The 20,921-nt window shown below is 40.7% G+C and overlaps 1 protein-coding gene across 1 annotated transcript in view; it reads right to left on the bottom strand.

Moving 5' to 3' along the window:
• Positions 1 to 17,858, bottom strand: part of EXOC6 (exocyst complex component 6) — a 254,131-nt gene extending 236,273 nt beyond the window's left edge. Inside the window, exon 1 of the mRNA XM_006880347.1 lies at positions 17,750 to 17,858. Within this exon, the coding sequence (XP_006880409.1) occupies positions 17,750 to 17,835 (86 nt within the window). The 5' untranslated portion in view covers positions 17,836 to 17,858. The remainder of the gene's footprint in view (positions 1 to 17,749) is intronic.
• Positions 17,859 to 20,921: the final 3,063 nt, after the last annotated feature.

Raw genomic sequence — 20,921 nt, 5'->3', positions numbered from 1 at the left:
CTTCCAAGCTCGTTTTAATTGGGGAACTCCACCAAACACTGTCCACCATGGGTAACCATTATCACATTTGGCACATCAGTCACAGTGTTTAGCATCACAGCCACCAGGAGTTACCTCTGCACAGCAAACGGGCAGACCAGTGCTATACCACTTAAAAGAATGTTTGACCAAAACCAATTCAGGCAGTGTGCCTAATCCAAGCCATAGTATTTTCAGTTGTTTCCTATGCCTCTGAAAGTTGGACAATGAGTAGGAAAACCCAACAACTGATGCCTTTGAATTGTGAGGTTGGAGAAGAGTACTGAATATCCCATGAACTGCAACAAAAGAAATGCAGCCAGCGAGCTCCTTAGAGACAATAATGGTGAAACTTCATCTTAACATACTTTGGGTACATTTTCAGGAGGAATCAGTCCTTGGGTAGAGATACGATGCTGGAAAAGTCAGAAAAGGAGAGAAGAACCACTGTCAATGAGATGAGTAGAGTCAGCAATTGCTACTGTTGGCTTGAGCATGACAGAAGTCTTGAGGATATTACAGGATAGGACAAGCTTCAGATGTGCAGTTCACAGGGTTGCTATGAGTCATAGTAGACTCCACGACACCTAACAACAAAGAGAATATTTGTATTAAAATACATTTCTCCTGAACACTGCACAAAAATTTCACCGTCCCTTTAGTGTCTCCCCCTCCGATTGTGTCACTTGACAGACTGCATTTTCCCAGTGATGTCTCTGGGAAATTGAAGGTTTAGCTTTGAGAAGGAATAATTTACCTTTTTAAAAACTGAACCTGAACCCAGAACATGAGATTAGAACAAGCTCTTTGTCCTCCTACAAGGGTAATGAAAAGCCAGTTCTCTCTAGGAAATAGCAGGCTGGTTTAAATCCTTCAGTGAGCATGATCAAAATTCACTGAAGAGTCAGGGAAGGTGAAGAGAGCACGGCCTGGCTCAGTGCTGGTCTCTGATGGCACCTGCTTCCTGTTGGAACCTTCCTCGTATGTGTTCAATCAGCCAGGCCCTCTCTTCACCATTTCTGATGCCATCTGTCCAAGGCCTCAACCTCCCCAACTCTCTGCGCTTTCTATAAGGCCCTGCTCATTCACTCGGCATTCCAGGACTGTTTCAAAATCTACCCACAGAGATTACAGTTGACCCTTGGACATCACGGGTTTGAATTGCAATGCAGACGGCTCCCTTTCTCTGTTACTACTGCAGGCAGCTCAAGTGTTGCAAGTATCTGCAGTTCACATGGAGGTGGTTAGATCACACTGGCATTCGTTATTTGAATGCAAAGTTTGCTCTCACCACAATGGCAATGAGGGGCAGGGAAAATGTAAATGGGCCCATGCAGCTGAGACCTGCACTGTTCAGAGGTCACCTATAACTTCTGTGCAGATTTTCAATGGTGTCGGCGACTGGCATCCCTAGCACTAGAGTTGTTCACAGGTCAGCAGTACTTGGCCCTAAGCAAGCAGCTGTATCTTCCCCACGGCTCCAGTCAGGATGGAGGGAAGTCTGCTGACCACTTCTCCCTTCTGCAACAGCTTTTGCTGTTCCCTCTGTGACTCCTAATGGTTTCATGTGTACCTGAAAGGTTTTTAGCTAAATGAAAATGTCCTCAGTAAGTTTATAGATTCTAATCATGGATATCTATTATAGCATATAACACCTATGTTTATTGTTATATCCATGTAGCTATTGTTGTTATGTGTCATTGAGTCGCCTGCTGTTCATAGTGACCCTATGTACAACAGCTCTGAACCCTGACCTGTCCTGAGTCAATTTCACTGACTCGCACACACCTAACGCCATTATCCCAGTTACTGTGTCAATCCATCTCAACCTGGGTCTTTCTCTCTTCCACTGTCCCTCCACCCTTCGAGCATGATGTCGTACTCTAAGGACTGACCCTTTCTGGCCACGTGCCCAAAGTATACAACTTATTAAATATATAGCTGGTGGTGATGTTATGTCCCATAGAGTCAGAACCAACTTATAGCTGACCCTCCAGTGGGTTTTCACAGGCAGTGAATTGCACTGGGGGAGACTGTCCATCTTTCTCCAGTGGAGCAGCTGGTGAATTCGAACTGTGTGTCTTTGGTTGGCAGCACAGCTCCTTACCACCAGGCCACCAGCCGTGTGTGTGTGTACACACACACATTCACACATTCATGCTCCAGTGGCACAGTCTATCGAAGTCTCACCAATAACCTGAAGGCCATGCCTCTGACAGTTTAAATCCACTGTCCCTCGAAAGCAGAAAGACAGACAGTCTTCTGCCTTGCAATTTACAATCTCAGAAACCTAACAGAGGGTCAGTTCTGAGTCACTTCTGACATACAACAAGGAGAGAAAAAGAGAGAGAGAGAGAGAAGAATGAGAAGAGCGAGAGAATACAATACATAAGCCAAACCCACTGCCATCAGGTTGATTCCAATTTAAGAGTGACCCTGGAAGAGAACAGGACTGCCCATAGAGTTCCCAAGGTGGTAAATCGTTAGATAAATGAACTGCCTCATCTTTTGTCCATGGAGCAGCTAGTGGATTCAATCCACTGACATTTCAGTTCGTAGCCCAACACTTAATCCACAATACCACAATACTCTAAATTCAAACTCATTCCCATGGGCTCAGAACTAACTGATAGCTGACTCTCCAGAAGTTTTCAGGAGGCTGTAAATCACGTAGGTGGAGAATGCCCGTTTTTCTCCATAAGGCTCTGAATACATATGAACACCTCCCCTGCAAAAGCCCATTATTTTATTTTATTTCTAAAAGGCTCTCAAATAAAGAATATTGGTTGTAAGCTAAAATACAAATCGTATTGCGATTTACTGAGCACTATTGGCTGAGCTCTACTACAGTCCTGTAGGGTACTTTCCTTATTCTTAATTCAATTTGAAGAAATAAATATCAGGAGAGGTTAAGGCACTTGCCCAAGGCCACACAGCTAGTGAGTTGGAAAATACAGAACTGTTCAGCAATTACTACTGTTTGTTCAGGTAATTTAAAAGAGGCAGAATGTCTTTTACCGATCTTGTTTTGCCCAGAGGAGAAATGTTTTCATCAATCTGGTCCAGTAGATTGGGAGTGTTATTGCTGTTGCTACGTGTTGTTGAGTCACATATGACTCACGTCAACCCTATGAAAAACAGATCTGAACCCTGTCCTAGTCTGCACCATCCTCATCATCCCCAACACACTTGAGCCCATTGCCAGAGTCATTGGATGAGTCCATCATATTGAGAGTCTTCTTCATTTTCACTGACTCTTTACCTTCCCAGGTATGATGGCCCTCTCTGAAGAATAGCCTTTCCTAACAACATGCCCAAAGTGTGTGGGATGAATCTTCTCCATCCTTGCCTCCAAGGAGCACGCTGGCCGAATTCTCTACAAGACGTATCTATTTGTTCTTTTGGCAGTCCATGGAATATTCTTCTTCAACTCTAGAACTCAAAGGCATCAATTCTTCTTCTATCATCCTTATTCATTGCCAGCTTTCAGATGCTTAGCAAATGATTGGGAAAACCATGGCCTGAGTCAGGTACATTTTGTCTTTAAACTTAGATCATTACTCTTCAGGACTTTGGAGAGGTCCCTGACAGCAGACTTTCCCAATGCTGTATGTCTCTGAATCTCCTTACTGCTGATATCAAGGGTATTGATTGTGGATTCAAGTAAGATTAAATTGTTGACACTTTCAATATTTTCCCCATCTATTATGATGTTGCCTAATAGGCACATACAGACATTGTAGACTAGTAGTAAGAAGTTGTGCTGCAGTCCTGATGGCACATGGTTCAAATCTACCAGCTGCTCTGCAAGAGAAAGATGGGCAACTAGATTCCAATCCAAGGGCACACAACAACAATAACACAGACATTGTACAGATATGTGGAGTTATTTTTCTCATATACATACATTTATGGGGAGGGGGTGTATCATTGCAGGAGGGACCAGTCCTTGGAGACATATATCATTCTTGGAAAGGTAGAGGGACAACACAAGAGAGGAAGACCCTAGATGAGATGAATTGGCTCAGTGACTGTGATAATGTAATGGGGATAGGTGTGTTGGAGACAATGACATTGGTTCAAGATACAGGAGGGTTCACAGTTGTTGTCACAGGGTTGCTATGAGTTGCAAGTGACTTGATAGCACATGACAACAATATGTCTTCACCATTTTTTTCTGCCCTTGAATCAGAATGTCCAAGTTGAGTCAGAACCAACCCATAGCTGACCCTTAAGCAGGTTTTCAGATTCAGTAAATTGCATGGGAGGAGATTGTTCATCCTTCTCCTGTGGAGCTGCCGGTGGATTTGAACTGTGTGCCTCTGGGATTGCAGCACATCTCATAATCTTTCATCAGGTCTTTCAGGAGGAGAAAACTGGCAAGACTGGCCAAGAGACAAGACTTGTACTGTGACCAGTATGAAACAAATCAGCAAAGGATTTAAGTAGTGAATAAACAAACTCTTCCATCATTAGCACCTCATGCACTGAGCCACTTGTCTAGAAACTAAAATCATAGGAAGCCCCTCCATCAAGAGCCTATGGACTAGAGCTGCCCTGGTCTAGCATTTAACTGGTTGGTTCAAATTCCAACTCATGTCTTACTAAGTGATGGTCATCAGGATAGTTACTTATTTTTTCCAAGCTTCACTTTCTTCAGGTATGAACTAGGGATAACATTAGTTCACCAGGCAGGATGCTAATATTAATTATTGAGAGATAATATATAGTCTAAGATAGTATAAGATTTAGCCTAGAGTTCAATCAACAGTAACACTAGATGCTAGCAGCATCCGTCACTCATTATTAAACCAGGTGGCTCAGCATTTAGCTTTCACTTTGATAATAAGAATCAAGCACCTAAATAGTCATATTTCTAATCATTAACAAAAAACAAATGATATTGGTGTGTATAAGGGAGCTTCTGGACCCAAACTTATTCTAGTCGCTTAATGGGTAGAGACTGCTTAAAATTTGTTTCCTGAAGGTGCAGAAGGGGAAAATAGAAACAGTTCTTGGGGTTTAACTCTTGGTTCTGAATCCACTTTAGTGGATTCTGCACTTGTAAGTGAAGTGTGATCATTGTTTTTAAGGCAACACTCTGTTATATCCTCGGCAAACAGGTAAATTTCTAAAGCTGACTCCACCTCCAGGCACAGGGACAATGTCTCTACTGTTCATTGTCCACGTCAGTGCTTTGTAAGATATTCACAGTTACCATATTTTGTTGTTGTTGTTGTTATGTACCATTGAGTCACCTGCAACTCATAGTTACCCTATGTATAATAGCTCTGAACCCCACTATATCCTGAGGTAGTCTAATTGTCTCAGACAAACCTACCCCCATTGCCCCAGTTACTGTGTTAATCAATCTCATCCAGGGTCTTTCTCTCTTGCACTGTCCCTCCACCCTTCGAAGCATGATGTCCTTCTCCAAGGACTGATCCTTCTGGGAACATGCCCAAAGTATATGAAACAGATCTTCAAAATCCTTGCCTCTAAGGAGTAGCTTGGTTTCTCCCTCTCCAAGATAGGTCTGTTTGTTCTCTTGGTATATGTTCAATACTCTTCTCCAGCACCACAACTCAAAGGCTTTGCTTGTTCTTCTGTCATCCTTAGTCACTGTCCATATAGAATAGAATAAAATTGCCCCTTAGGTTGTAAATTTCTGACAGGAATGGGCTGCCACATCTTTCTCCCTCAAAGCAGCTGGTAGTTTTTAACTGCTGACCTTCCTGACTAGTAAGGAGGTGTGTTAATCCCCTCACCATCAGGTTGTGTTGCCTTGTGCACCATAGTTGCCTACTTAATATTTATTAAGGAAGCTGTTAAGAAATTATGATGCCAACCCATAGGTATGTGGTTTTAATCGACCAACTGTTCCACAGAAGAAAGATGGGCAGTCTCCTCCCATAGGCTTTACTGCCTCTTAAAACCCACTGGAGGGTCATTTATGGGTTGGTGCCAACCCAACAGTGCACCACAAGAAGATGGGTAACCCACATGCAGATACTTCTAATGACAAGTGTAATGGTGCAAAATGATGCCACATAAGATACAGCACTACAAAATTATTGCACTCCCCACCCCTGGGAACTCTGTAGCAAACATCCTGATCTTTATCCTCTTAAAACTGCCTTTTAGCTATTGATTCCAGATTCCAACAGTGATAGCAACACCAGGTCTCAGCTTGCTAATGCAGTGACTCCATGTGGCCATTCTCAGTAAGTGCACAGGAATACGTGTGAAAAAAGCAACATCCGATCATTAGAGATCATTCCTGCAACAAAACCATCTCCATATAGATCAGAGCTCCATGGTGGAAAAACAAAAGGACATTTAGAATAAAGTAAAATAAAATCAATTTTCTGAAATACAGGCCAGTCAGTCCTAAGAGGAGTTAAAAAATAATTAGTTCCTCAATCCCAGAGGTACGTGGTTCTAATCCACCAGATGATCTGCTGAAGAAGGAAGGGCAATCTCCTCCTGTGTCAGTCAGATCTGATTTGGCAGTACACACACAAAATAAATAAAATTTTAAAAAATACTAATTAGTCCCAGTTTCCATTCATTTGACAATTTTTATTGAAAGCTTGCCCTGTGCCAGGCTCTATAAGGATGCCTTTGGATGGATCCAGCTAATGGGCACGCAATCTGTGTAGACAGAGTTTTTAACTTGGGCCTTGAACTAAAGTTTAACTGCTACCATCTTGAAATTTGTAATAATTTTTGAAGAATAAGCTATATGTTTCATTTTACAATGGGCCCTACAAATGATGTAGATAGGTAGTCTTTCCCCAAGGATGATATCCTAAAAGCATCATTAACTTACTTAGGCTCAAACTAAGTATTTTTAAATCCAGTGGGAAATTAAAATACAATGCTGCCTTCTTGAAGTTCCATTCTCCCTCTTTTCTTTATCTTTCCCTCCTAGTTTGTAATACAAACTATTTTGTCTTGTCTCTTCTAGTCTCCTTTCTCCCCACTGTTCCATTTTTTTACTTGCCATCCTTGTCAGTGCATGAGGATGTTACTTCTTTATGTTGTGAGGGGATTTGTTTTCCTTATGTTGAGGAATAAGCCATACTTGAAAGCTATAGTCTTTAAGCTTCTTCACTGTGTCAAGTCCTCTTCGCTTTCAGCAAGCAAGGTTGTGCCTTCTACATATTAGAGATTGCTAATGAGTCCTCTCTCGTGCTAGTGCTGCACTCCTCATAGTATGGTCCAGCTTCTTAAATTATTTCCTTAGCAGTCAGGTGGAATAAATATTACAAAAGGGTACAATGCACGCCATACCTATCCTAGTTTTAAAAAAGAAACCTTGTAATAAGCCTTTGGTTGTGTTACAATGACTGTCTTTTTGTTGTCTACAAATGGCTTTCCATGAGCACAATTTAAGTGTTCTGCAATTCACATTCTTCACAATGTTATCTGTAATTTGTTATGATCCACACAATTGAATACTTTTGCATAGTCAGTAAAACAGAGGTAAACATTATTTGAGTAATCTCTCCTTTTAGACAAGAAATCCTGTTGCTGTTAGGTGTTGTCTAGGCCACTATGACTAACAGTGGCCCTGTGAACTACAGAACTATGAACTGTTCTAGTAATTTTCAGCAAAGTTTTACTTGTTTGTGATATTGTTTGAGAATTTACACATTTTGTTAGATCACTTTTTATTGAAATGAGAACAAATATGGATCTCCTCCAAGGGCCTTATTTTTTTTGCCAACACCTTCAGTGCAACTTAAACTTCTTTCTTCATTATTACTGACTCTTGATCATATGCTATTTCCTGAATGATTCAGTGCCCAGCAGTTATTTTTGGTACAGTTACTCTGCATGTAGTATTATGGGCTTAGTGTTCAAAATGGCTGTCTCAGCCATTGAATTTGACTTTGACATATGGATAAGTGGAAATATATGAATAGGGCATATTAGCCTGTCCACAAGGTGATTGGCTTTGTCTTGCCATTAAATTGAGCAGATCCAGCAGCACAAAAAGAGAAACTTTACCACCAGCAAAGAAGCAGCAAATGAAAAGTATTCTTCAGGATGAGAACAACAGTCATAGCAGCCACAGAGGAAAACCAGAGACTTGACATGAGACAGAGTGAACTTTGGGATTGTTATCCCATCAGGAACTAGAACTCAAAGCCTTTTCCTAAGTTTGTTGGAAGACTGTGGAGGGAAAAGCTAATATTGACAGGACTGAGACCCTTGTAACACAGCCAAAAGCCCTGAGGTTCATGGCTGAGGCATCTGGTAGCACATTTTAGAAGCTGTCCTGACTGTATTCTGCTACTAACCTTAATTATAGCCTTTTGACTTCCCAAATATCATTCTATGTCCTCTGAGCTATTGCATCAGATTTTGGACCCAGTAAAGCAGTTATATTGGTGTTAGAATGAGTAGAAAGAGGTGTGAGAGCATGGGAGACATATCTGACCTCACGGGAATTGTTTTTGTGGTGTTGGTGTTGTTGATGGGGACAATTCCCCTTTGCGGAGTTGCTAAAGGTCAGATATGATTGTGTCCATGTGGCTCTTGCTCTTTTTACGCTGTGTTTTCCTTCCATCTCTTTCCCCCCTCCCATCTTCTTTTGACACTTCCTGGATCATTCAAGACTTTCCCCAATAGCATCTCTCAGTACAACAACTTAAGGCTTGAATTTATTTTTCAGATCTTTCAGCTTGAGAAATGCCAAGCATGTTTTTCTCTTCTAATTGTAGCTCTGTGCACATTTGATGAAAATACCTTACTGTACTTTGAAATCTCTGTTACTTCAGCATTTCTGTGACTTCAGCATTTCCGCATTTTGTTTTGGCTTCTTTACATTCTAATAAAGTTCCAATGCCTCCTCTGACATCCATTTTGGTCTTTTCTGTGTCTTTTATCTTTGTAATGACCTCTTGCTATCTTCGTAGATGATATCCTTGATGTCATCCCACCACTCATCTGGTCTTCAATTGCTAGTGTACAGTGCATCAAATCTATTCTTGAGTTGGTTTTTAAATTCAGGTTATTGTTAATTGCTGTATGTTGTTGTTATGTGCTGTTGAGTCTGTGACTCATACCTGTATGTTGTTGTTGTTGTTGTTGTTGTTGTTGTTGTTGTTGTTGTTATGTGCCGTCGAGGTTGAGTCGTTTGCGACTCATAGCGACCCTATGTACAACAGCCCTAAACCCTGCTCTATCCTGTGCCAATTGCGCTGCCTCTGACACACCCATCCTGATTACTCCAGTCACTGAATCAATCCATCTCATAGAGGGTCTTCCCCTCTTGCGCTGTCCCTCCACCCTCCCAAGCATGATGTCCCTCTCCAAGGACCTGTCCCTCCTTGCAATATGCCCAAAGTATGTCAGACGAAGTCCTAGAATCCTTGCCTCCAAGGAGTAGCCTGGTTTAACCCTCTCCAGGATGAATCTGTTTGTTTTTCTTGGCAGTCCATGGTACAATCAATACTCTTCTCCAGCACCACAACTCAAAGGCATCAATTCTCCTTCTATCCTCCCTAGTCATTGTCCAACTCCAATTCATAGTAATCCTGGAAGGACAGGTTGAAAATCCTGTCTGAACCTGCACTATCTCCACAATCTCTATTGTGTTTAAGCCCTTTGTTTCAGGCACCTTTCAAAGAATGAAACCCAACCCATGGCCATGGCCATTGAGTCAGTTCCGACTCATAATAAACCTCCATCGTGTCTCTGAGGCTGTAAATCTACACAGGGAGGAGATTGTCCATGCTTCTCCCACAGAGAGACTGGTAGATTCAAACCACCAGCCCTTCTATTATCAGCCTGGCATATTATGCTTTGAACCACCAGAACTCTTTTTATTAGGTTGGTTAGATTGGATAGCAATGGGGGAGGAACAATTCAGAGAGCATAAAATCAGTATCACTGAATTGTCTGTTTAGAAACTTGATAACCTGAAAAATATTTTTATTGTTTATATTCTCAATAACAACAATAAGATAAAAAAAGAAAGAAATGAGGGCATGGGCATGTCTGAGGCCTGCCCTGCCGGCAGCACCTCAGGAAGCCCGAGGTCTCTGATGGTAGTGGGCTGGGCCGTTCCTGGGCATTTAATTATGACATCAGTTATCTGTGAATGAATTTTAGCTACTTATGCATATATGTACATGCATGTATGTTTCGTTTTTAGTATTATCACCTAACACTTTACAGCATTGACAGTTTAGGGTTTGAGTTTTTAAGGTGTTTTTTTTTAGTTTTGTTTTTTAATGGGTTTTTTGTTCTTTCCTAAAAGTACATTATCTTCATTCCTGAAAACATTAGCTTCAAAGAGATACAGTATCCTGTTTGCTGTTAAACGGGTAAAACTTCATGGCCAGCTTTTGGAAAAGAGCCTGAGAGAGTCTGTGAATGCAACTGTAAAACAATTATGTTAGGATAAAACAATTACAAAAATTCCTTCTGGTACGTCATCTTGTACAATTCCCTTTTCCTCCTGTTTTTCCCAGACCTCTGCAGGACCTTTTTTGGATATGCCTTCTCATTCTCTCTTTTTTATCTCCCACTAATTCCCTCCATGCTGTTCATAACAGATTATGGGTAACACTGTGAAGAATGGGAATCCCAGAACACTTAATTGTGGTCGTGTGAAACCGATATTTAGACCAAAAAGCAGTCATCTGAACAGAACAAGATAGCCATGCCTGGTTTAAAATCACAAAAGGTTTTCATCACTGTTGTTGTCTTTTTCCACACTTAAATATATATGCTGAGTAAATAAATTGAGAAGTTGGAACATGTGAAGCAGAATGTGACATCAAGTTTGGAGGAAGACTCATCAACAAACTTCATTATGCAGTTGAGGACCTTGATTACAGAAAGTGAAGAAGGCTTAAAGCACTTAATGAAGATCAAAGACTATAGCCTTCAATATAGATTACATCTCAATGTCAAGAAAACACAAATCTTCACCACTGGACCAATAGGTGGCATCATAATAGAGGGAGAAAAGATTCAAATGATCAAGGATTTCATTTTACTGGGACCCACAATTAATACCTATGGTAATAGCAGTCACAAAATAAAAAAACATGTTGCACTGAAGAAACCTGCTGTCAAGGACCTTTTTAAAATGTTAAAGATGAATAATGTCACTTTAATGGCTAAAGCATACCTGGTCCAAGCCATCATATTCTCTTTAATAAACTGAAAAAAATTACTTATTAATGTTTCAAACTTGCTTGCACATTAATGATGCTTTAAATTTCCTTCTGTATCACTGTCTTTCTGTTTGAATAACTTTCATTGCAGTCATTCCTTTAGAGCTGATCTACTAGAAATAAAGTCCTTTTCCTTCAAACTGTGGTATTTTTAATTACTTCTTATGCATCTGAAAGTTGAACTGTGAAGAAGGAAGACTGACAAAGAATGTATGTCTTTTGAATTATAGTGTTGGAAAAGAGTACAAATATCCTATGGACTGCCAAAAGAACAAACAAGTCTATCTTAGAGGAGGGTGTTCAACGAGGGTGTTCTTTAGAGGTAAGGACTGTAAAACGTCATCATGCCTGCCCTTTGGTGTGTTGTGTGACCAGTCCTTAGAAAAGGACATCATGCTGGCAAAGAGAGAAAAGTCAGAGAAAGAGAGGGAGACCCTCAACAAGATAGACTGACACAGTGATTATAGCACTGGGCTTGAGTATGTAGAGGATGGTGAGTGTGGAACAGGATAGGTCAGGGTTCAGACCTGTTGTTCATAAGGTCACAGTCAGCCACAGTTGGCTCACATAGTCCCAGGAAGCTGTGATCCTACCCAAGGTTGGTGACTCTTTGGAGGTTTAAGTTCAAATCCCTCAATAGCTCCTCAGGAGAAAGTTGGGCATTCTCCTCCTATGTAGTTCTCTGCCCCTGAAAACCTGCTGGAGGTCAGCTTTGAGTCAGTCTGGCTCCGTGGCAAGTGTGGGAGTCTTCTGACAGCCAGGAGGTTTTGATGCCCAAAGCTGACTCACGCTAGGACAATAACGTCATTAGCAGTAGGCATAAAAAAAAAAAAAAATCCAAAACCCAACAACCAAAAAAAAAAAAAAAACAAAAACCAAACACTCCCTTTTCTCTTAAGTTCAATCATGTGGCTAACATCAAATTCCACTCCCCATCTTGGAATTGTGATCTCAGTTTCATTTTTATAGCTAGCTGGGTAGTCTTTAATGAGAATCCCATTGCAACACAGATCCACCACGGTGAAACCTCTGAGAGCTGGAACGTGAAGAGACAGCCCTGCTTTTCCTGCCTCACAAGTTTTCTGCCTTTGACAAGGTACAGCCATCACTTGTACGTTGTCCTTAGTTGGTGGCAAGTATTTGAATTTATTTTCTCTAAAGATTTTCACAAGTTCCACCTTTCACAAATTTTACTACTCAGTTTCACTCAGTGAAGAACTTACAACTTATGGAAGCTTCTTCTTCTTGTTCTTGTGTGTCATCGAGTCGTTTGCGACTCATAGCGACCCTATGTACAAGAGCTCTAAACACTGTTCTGTCCTGTGCCAACCTAGCCATCTCAAACGCACTTATTCCCACCACTCCAGTCACAGAATCGATCCATCTCATCAAAGGTCTTCCTCTCCTTCGCTGCCCCTCCACTCTGCCAAACATGATGTCCCTCTCCAAGGACCAGTCCCTCCTTGCAACATGCCCAAAGTATATCAGACGAAATTTCAGAATCCTTGACTCCAAGGAGCATTCTAGCTTCACCTTCTCCAGGACAAACCTGTTTGTTCTCCTGGCAGACCATGGTATATTCAACACTCTTCTCCAGCACCACAGCTCAAAGACATCAATCCTCTTTCTGTCAACCCTATTCACTGTCCAACTCTCTGATGCATAGCACATAATTGTGAAGACTATAGCCCAGATCAGGTGCACCTTAGTCTCCAACCTGACATTGTTGCTCTTCAGTACTCTTGAGAGGTCCCTCACAGGCGACTTTCCCAATGCAATTTGTCTCTTGATTTCCTGCTTGCTCTTTATTACTATCTAACTTTGTCCTGACTTTAATAAGATTGAACTAACCTCTACTTGCAACACAGTCTTCATCACAATCACTTTCACTTGCTGCCTGCACAGCTTTTAAAGCATTGAAAAGGCTATGAGTCTTCTCTTTTGTTATTGTGAGGCTGAATGAAAACTGTACACACCAATCTGACTTACCTATACGTTCTTAAAGACACAGGAACAGATCTCATTTGCACTCTGGAAACTGCCTGGATTCAGAAAAAGGCTAATGTCTCAACTCTGCTCTGAAACTGTCACTCCTTCAAACTAGTGCTACAGACAATTCACTGATTACTTATGGAGAATGAGAGGAACAACAGGAAGTCAGAATCAACGGATTCCCATCCACTTTTCCACCAGAGTCAGGACCAGAGGCAGGCTGAACTATCTGGGGTTAGCTTGCTGCAGGTGTGGTCAAATATGAAGTCAGGAAGTGACAGGATTGCATCCTGGGATGGCTGATGATATCCCCCATTAGAGCCACTGTTGGTCTTAGCAAACCCTCACAACTCCTCAGACAGAAGAGATCCCCTCACTCAGAAGACTGTGCCGGGGAGGTGTGGGTACTTCCATGAGAGAAGAGTGGTTGAGCCAATCTTGATGACTTTGTTAGAAAGCATTTCTATGTTCTGAGTCACTGAGCTCACCTGGTTAGAGAAGCAGAGCCTGCCTGGTCTTGATCTGAGGACAAGGTGGGCCTGGAGAGGCAGCTAACAGAGTTTCAGTTTTGACAGAAGACAAAATGTTTGTTGAAGCAACTCTTTTGTGACAGACCAAAAAAAGAATAGGAGCGCTCTCCAGTGTTCTATCTATCCCATATCCCATTTGCAGGTCTTTCCTTGATAATGTTCAGCTCTTGCAGTCCCAGCTTCAGCCCCAAAATGCCCTCTCTGTCCATTCTGGGGCTTTGTGGTAGGACCTTAGGAGCCCTGTCATCCAGTTTTGTCTCCAGCCACACCCCTGTGTCAACCCTCTCTGAGCTTGCAGTTATTAAAATATTTCTACCTCCTCTTTTTCATGGAAATAACAGCATTCTCTCTAGAGTGCCTGTCTTTCTTTTACCTTGTAAGGTCACCACCATTAGCTCATAAACTCAAATAAATTAATTCAACACTATTTATCTAGTGTGGCAGCACTTCGGGAGCATCTGTAGACAAAATAAGATCCTATATAAGAAACAGGACTTGTCTTCTAGAATCTTCACACACACACACACACACACACACACACACACGGCATTATACATGCCCTGGATTCTTTACAACTTCAAGGAATGGAATGCTAATATATCCACCGGGGATCCGGAGTGGCTTCACAGAAGAAAAGGCAGTTGAACTGTGCTTGCTAAATGAATAGGTTTTTGTTTGGCAGGCAGAGATAAGAGCAGCCAGTAATAAAGGAAGGGAACTGTTGAATACCAGGAGGAAGGCCCCAGGGCATATTATCAAATAACACTGTCCAGGGAAGCAGGAGTCAGGAAATCAAATGATATATTTCATTGGCAAAACCTTCAAAAAAAGATCTCTTTAAAGCGTTGAAGAGCACCTTGAGAATTAAGGTGGTCCTAAGCCAAGACCAAGGAGCTCTGGTGGCCTCCGGGTAACAAACTGTGCTGCAATCCTGAAGGTAGGTGGTTCAAATCCACCAGCTGCTCCTCAGTAGAAGGATGGGCAGTCTCCTCCTATGTGATTAACTGCCTCTGAAAACCTACTGAGCAGTCAGCTATGGGTTTGTTCTGACTCAAAGATACACGACAACAACCCAAGACATGATATTTTTCCATCACCTCATATGCATGGGAAAGCCAAATAATGAACATTAAAGACTGAAGAAGAATTAATGCTTATGAATTAGGGTATTGGCAAAAAATTCCTGACTATAACAGGAGCTTCTGGAAGGAGTCTTGGTGGTATGTGGTGCATTATGTGCTGGGCTGCTAACCAAAAGACTGACAGTTCAAACCCACCAGCTGCTCTGCAGGAGAAAAGTAAAGCAATGTCCTTTCAAAACTGTTTGCAGCATCAGAGAACTGATTAAGGGTTCGTAACTCCATGAACTTGGTGAAATCACGATAAGTAGGGAAAGGCATTAGGACTTTTGTTCATAGAGTTGCTATGAGTCGTACTCAACTCGAAGGCAATCAACAACAACAATAAGTTGAAATCGACTTGGAAGCAATTGGTTTGGTTATTTTAGGGCCTTAAGAACAAATTGATTTGTCTGGGGGAAAAGCACGCTAGAATGCTCCTTTAAAGTGAAAATGGTGAGACTTTGTCTAATGTACCTTGGATGTGTTACCAAGAGCTCCTGGTTCCTGGAGAAGAACCTCATGTGTGTTAAAGAAAAGGGCTAGCAAAGGGGGGAAAGCCTCTCAACAAGAGTGGCATGTGGCAGTAACAGTGAGCTCCACCAGAAACAGTTGTAAGGATGGCGCAGGATCAAGGCCATGTTTCATTCTGTTGTACACCAGGTCGCTATGAGTCAGAACCAACTGAGGGATACCTAACAACAGCAACAAATTTGGCCTGTGAGCTAATGTGTTGCATATGAGCAGCTGAATAGAAAAGGCCTGCATAGGTATTTATAGAGAAGTAGCAAATGCCAGTGATCTTGGATCCTGAAAGAGATGAGTTTCAGTTCCTACCTTTCAGTAAATGTGTAGTCTTAGACAAAATGCAACGTCTCACACTTTAGTTTCCTTACTTATAAAATGAGGGCGATACAAGAAAGTTTAAATGAGGTAATGAGGGATTGTCTAATCCATTGTCTAGTATGTAGCAGTTTTGCTCAGTAAAGGTTTCACTCTTCATTTATCCATTCAAATTTTATCTATGCTTTGTAACTTTTGGTCCCTCATTAGTTTTTAAAAAACTAAACAAAACAAAAGGAAAAAAAATTTTTTAAGTCCATTCTGTCCTCCAAAATAGCTTTAGTGTGTTCAAACAGTGACTTTTAAGAGATAAATGATATCACTTGTTAAACAGCCCAGATAAGAAGTTGACCATTGTCATTCCAGGCCATGGTGCTGGCAAAGTCACAATAAGGGGCACTATTTGTGCAGTCTCTGCTCTAAGTGGCAATGCCAGGAGAATACTGTGGTTGCCAAGTCTGGTTTGTGGTTTTGTTTTGAGGGTTTTTTTCTCCTTTCAGATAATCAAGTACAAGGTTATTTCTCCTTCAAACAAAAGGCAAAGGAGATCCAGGAACACAAGCAGAAAAAAGTCAGTCCCCAGGGCCCGAACACGAGAAGCTGAGAGGATGACTTGCAAGTAATTCAATCTATTGATGTAAGCCAAGCTTGTGAAGCAAGGGGAAAAATGAGGAGGGTCAGACGACTCAGAAGCAGCGATGGCAGAAGAGACAACAATAGCTGAGACAATTCTAGGCCCTTTACCCTCAGCTTCCGTTTCGCTTTACAGTTAGCCTGGCCACCAGGCAAATGCTCAGGTATTGCAAAGTACTGGTACAGTACAATGTATGTTCCACATAGGACAAAATCAATGATTTTCCAGTTAATAAAGAGCTCTAGTTCTTCTATTTACTATATGATATTAAAAATACCTGCTATTCCTCACGAGATGCTCATGCTGAGGTAAAATGAAGGAACACAGAATAGTTGTATTGAAGTTCTAACAATTTTACAACTATACCTACATATTTATAAATGGCTCCAGTAATAGAGCAATAAATCTCAGTAGCTTACTATACCACCAATAGTACTCAAGGCTCTTTGAAAAGATTCGTATTTATGCTTAATGTAAAAGCAAGCTTAAATATGTAGGAGACATTTATTCAGCTTTAAGTTGTAGTAGATTTCAAGCAACTGAGATGAAACAGCTTAAGATGAAGACACAGGACAAAGGAAAGAAAAAACTCCTGATATTTGATCTACAAATATTAGGCAACAAATCTTTATTGATCGTCACTATCACATTCAATGACTGTCCCCCTGTTCCCACACTGATAGGTGTCAGATACAATTAGAAAGTCAGAGAGAAATGAATTGTAAAAGCCAGCCCTTTAACACAAAAAGATACACAGTCTTTCCTTTCAATCCAGTTCATGGACTGTGCAAAGTAACATCCATATTACTAAAGAAGCTATTTTTAAATCATGTGTGAAAATGAAAAACTCACATATCCAAGAGCTCATATGCACATGAGAACAATAATATGAATAAATGTACCATTTCTTTTCTGAAATTCATTTAAACATAAATTTACTGTACCAATACTATCTAATACTTGAAATGCCTAATGCCCCTGGAAGTATTTCAATAAGTGATATTTTAAATAAAACAATTCAAATCTCATATGATGGTGATAAAATATCTATTTGGAGTGGATTCTATATTCATTGGAATTTCTTTAAAGGTAAGGAAATTTTGCAGTTAAGTCATCAAAAATGTTTTCTCAAAAATAGTTATACAGGGTAATGATAAGCATAGTCCAATGATGATTAATTTTATAAAACATAATGCATGGGAATAATTGTATGAAACACAATGTATGCAAACTTTATAAGCAAACCACTATAGAATAACATTTTTTAAAAAAATTATTACACTGGTCTATATAAAAGTATTTAAAAAGTGAAACTCTAAACATACTGCTATCACATTGATTCTGAGTCACCGCAAACATGTGAGGGGTACCTTGTTGCCACCAGAGAAGAGGCAGTAAAATATAAAGGAACTCTACCTTAAAGTGGCTTCAATGGGCAGTTCGAAAGACTGAATCTCAGCCAGGACATTCTCAAAGGCTTGATCTGTGTCTTCTCTCAGCATTGTTCCGCACGCTCCTGACTTCCCAGCAGCAGACTTCAGATTCTCAATGCCAAACAGTTCTGTCTCATAAAGGAATTGTGGTCTTCCTTATAATTAACACAAGGATTTTCTGTTCACGGAGAGTAACAGCAAAAACAGCGTGACTTCATGTTGTCAGAGGCCCTGCTTCCAAGAATGCTGTGCAGCTGTTGCTGTCCTGTCTCTACTTATAACATTTTACTTATTATTAACCTTGACACAGTTCACAGGGTTCTTTTCTAGTGCCGGCTGTACTTAAGTATGTGTTTCCCAAAGACAGTAACTATATGAAGTTCAGTAGGAATTAGAAGAACTATTATACTCTAAAAAATGCTTTATATGTAATTTCTTGTTAAATTATTATTTGCATGCTAATTGTGATAAGTGTGTCACTTAGAGAGAGTTCTTAGGTGGCATAGTCTGTAGGGAGTTGCACTGCTAGCCCAAAGGTTGTACCTGTCTGGTAGTTTGAATCCACCAGAGATTGAAGGAGTAATATGAGCCATCTCCCCCTATGAGATTCAAACGTACTGAAGGGTCAGCTATTAGGTGATTCCAACTCAACAGCAATTAGTTTAGTTGTCTGAATTGATATCACTAAAACTATTTCCTAGATTATCGCTGCAAATATGTCTTTGCCCACAATCCCAAGCAGGTAACTTGTCCAAGAAAAAAAAATATAGTGACCTATGAGATGTCCCTTGTCCCTCCTCCATGACACCCTTTGTTTCCAAACTCTATTAGCTGCTCTGTAAAAATCCCTCCATTATTTCTTTCCTTTAACCCCTGTTCAAACACAAATGCTTCTAGAAGCACTTAGATTTTTAGTCCTTATCAGTCACTTAAGCCTCACCATAAGGAGTACTGGTGGCTAGTGTCAGGCTGTTAACGGAAAAGTTGGCTGTTCAAATTCATCAGGTGTTCCGTGAGGAAAAGGTGAGCAGACCACTCCCATAAAGATTTACAGTCCTGGGAATTGAGTCAAAATCGATTTGACATCAATGGGATGTCTCGCTGTGAATTAGTTTGTCTGGTCCTTTCTGCAAAATGGCTTTTGAGGAGAGAAATAAGGAATGTGAAGATGCCAAGACTTCAGGGGGTTGGCTTCCACTGAAAGGAAAAAAGCCTGCATAGGAACTAAAAAACCAAAAGAACAAGACGGGGGGAATATGGGTTACAGCCAGCCCCAACTAGGCCTATAAAAGTAAGTGAGCACAGTATTTCCCACTGTGATGCTACCAAGCCAAAGGTGGATGACTCTAATCTGCTTCCATCAGGCCTGTTTTCCATTATTTTTGGTCAAACATTCTTCTAGGTGGTAAAGCCCTGGTGTATCCACTTGCTGTACAGAGGTAACTTGTGGTTGCTGTGAAGCAGAACACTGTGACACTGACATGTCAAATGTGATAATTAATGGTTACCAATGGTGGATGGTATTAATTAGGTGGAGCTCCCCGATTAAAACAAGCTTGGAAGCAGGTGTGCCATCCACTTCATTAAATAGCTTGCCTCCAGAAACCTTATGAACTTGGAGAAAGGTTGAAAGTCACTCAAGTGTTGAGGACTTTCGTTCATAGAGTCGCTATGAGTCACCTATGACTCAACGGCACTTAACAACAATATTTGCACAAGATGAGTTTAAACTCACATCTTCTTAATACAACATGGGTTTTTGAAGGGATATCCTTAAGTAAGAAGCTATTTTTTAAACTCTTTATTGGCAGTGATTTTGAAAATCTATCTAACTTGGGAGGGACTGAAGAGCATTATAGTAAGTGAACTAACTCAGTCCCATAAGGACAAATACTATGTAAGACTATTATTGTAAAAATAGAAAGATACTAGTATAATGGCATAAGAACCCAAGGGGGGAAGGGTAGGAACAGAGGGGTGAGGATGGGGAGGGTAATCATAGGGTCACACAATTTGATGGGTGGAGGAAATGGCAAAGGTCTGGAGTGAAAAACAATGTATACAAACTTTGTAAGTCAACCAGTATAAAATAAAAATTTTCTTTAAAAATAAAACAAACTCTTTATTGGATTTTTTCATACTTATCTGAAGAAGAGTATGGAGTTCTGGTAGCCTAGTGGTAAGGAATTGCACTGTCAACCCAAAAGCAGGTGGTTCAAATCCACCAACTGCTCTGAGGGAAGAAGATGGGCAATCCCTTCTCATGGAATTTATGGACTCTGATAATTTGCTCGTGGGTCAACTATGATTTGGTTCTGTTTCAATGGCACAAAACACCAACAAAAGATGTGATATTCAAAGCACGATGTAACCATAGGCATTGCCAAAGATTACATCAGTTTACCATTCCTTCCTTTGCCAATGCATCAAATAATTTTGGCCACATGGTTTTCGCTGGACAACAATAAATGAGTTGGGACAACAATATGTAAGTTTCAAACCTACACGTTTTAAAGGCCTCAGGTACTAGCATTTTTATTTCCATTTGTCCTCTTGTATCTCTACTATAACCTGAGAAATATAAACCCTGGCTAGCTTGCTGGCTTAAGGTTGAGAGATACAAGAAGCAAAATCCTCCAATTGACCTACAGACATACAGGGGAGAATCATAGCTTCCCCTGGTGCAGCTTAAAACAAGGCCACCTCCCCATGCTCATGCTAGACTAGCCAAACCCAGCTGACTGTCATAGAGTAGCGATGTCCCTAAGAAGTACTCAAGAGAAAACGATGTTTGTACCAAAGAGTTCTTCATATACATATATGGAACTCTGCTGGCCTGGTGGTAAGAAACTGCACTACAATCCATGCATGGTTTGAGGCCACTAGTTACTCCACAGCAGAAGGATGGGCAGTCTCCTCCCATTCAGTTATCTGCCTCTGAATGCCTGCTGGAAGGTCAGCTATGGGTTGGTCCTTACTCTACGATATAAAACAATAGATAGAGAGATAGATAATAATAATAACAATAATAATAATAATATCACCCACCACAAGGACAAAAAAAAGAGTGCATAGTCAGTTACATGTATATGTATGTGTATGTGTATATGTATATGTATATGTATATGTATATGTATATGTATATGTATATGTAT

This window comes from Elephantulus edwardii, unplaced genomic scaffold (genome assembly GCF_000299155.1).
Source record: "Elephantulus edwardii isolate Elephantulus edwardi_28Jun2011 unplaced genomic scaffold, EleEdw1.0 scaffold00007, whole genome shotgun sequence".
NCBI lineage: Eukaryota > Metazoa > Chordata > Mammalia > Macroscelidea > Macroscelididae > Elephantulus > Elephantulus edwardii.
This window is presented reverse-complemented; position numbering and strand designations above follow the sequence as displayed.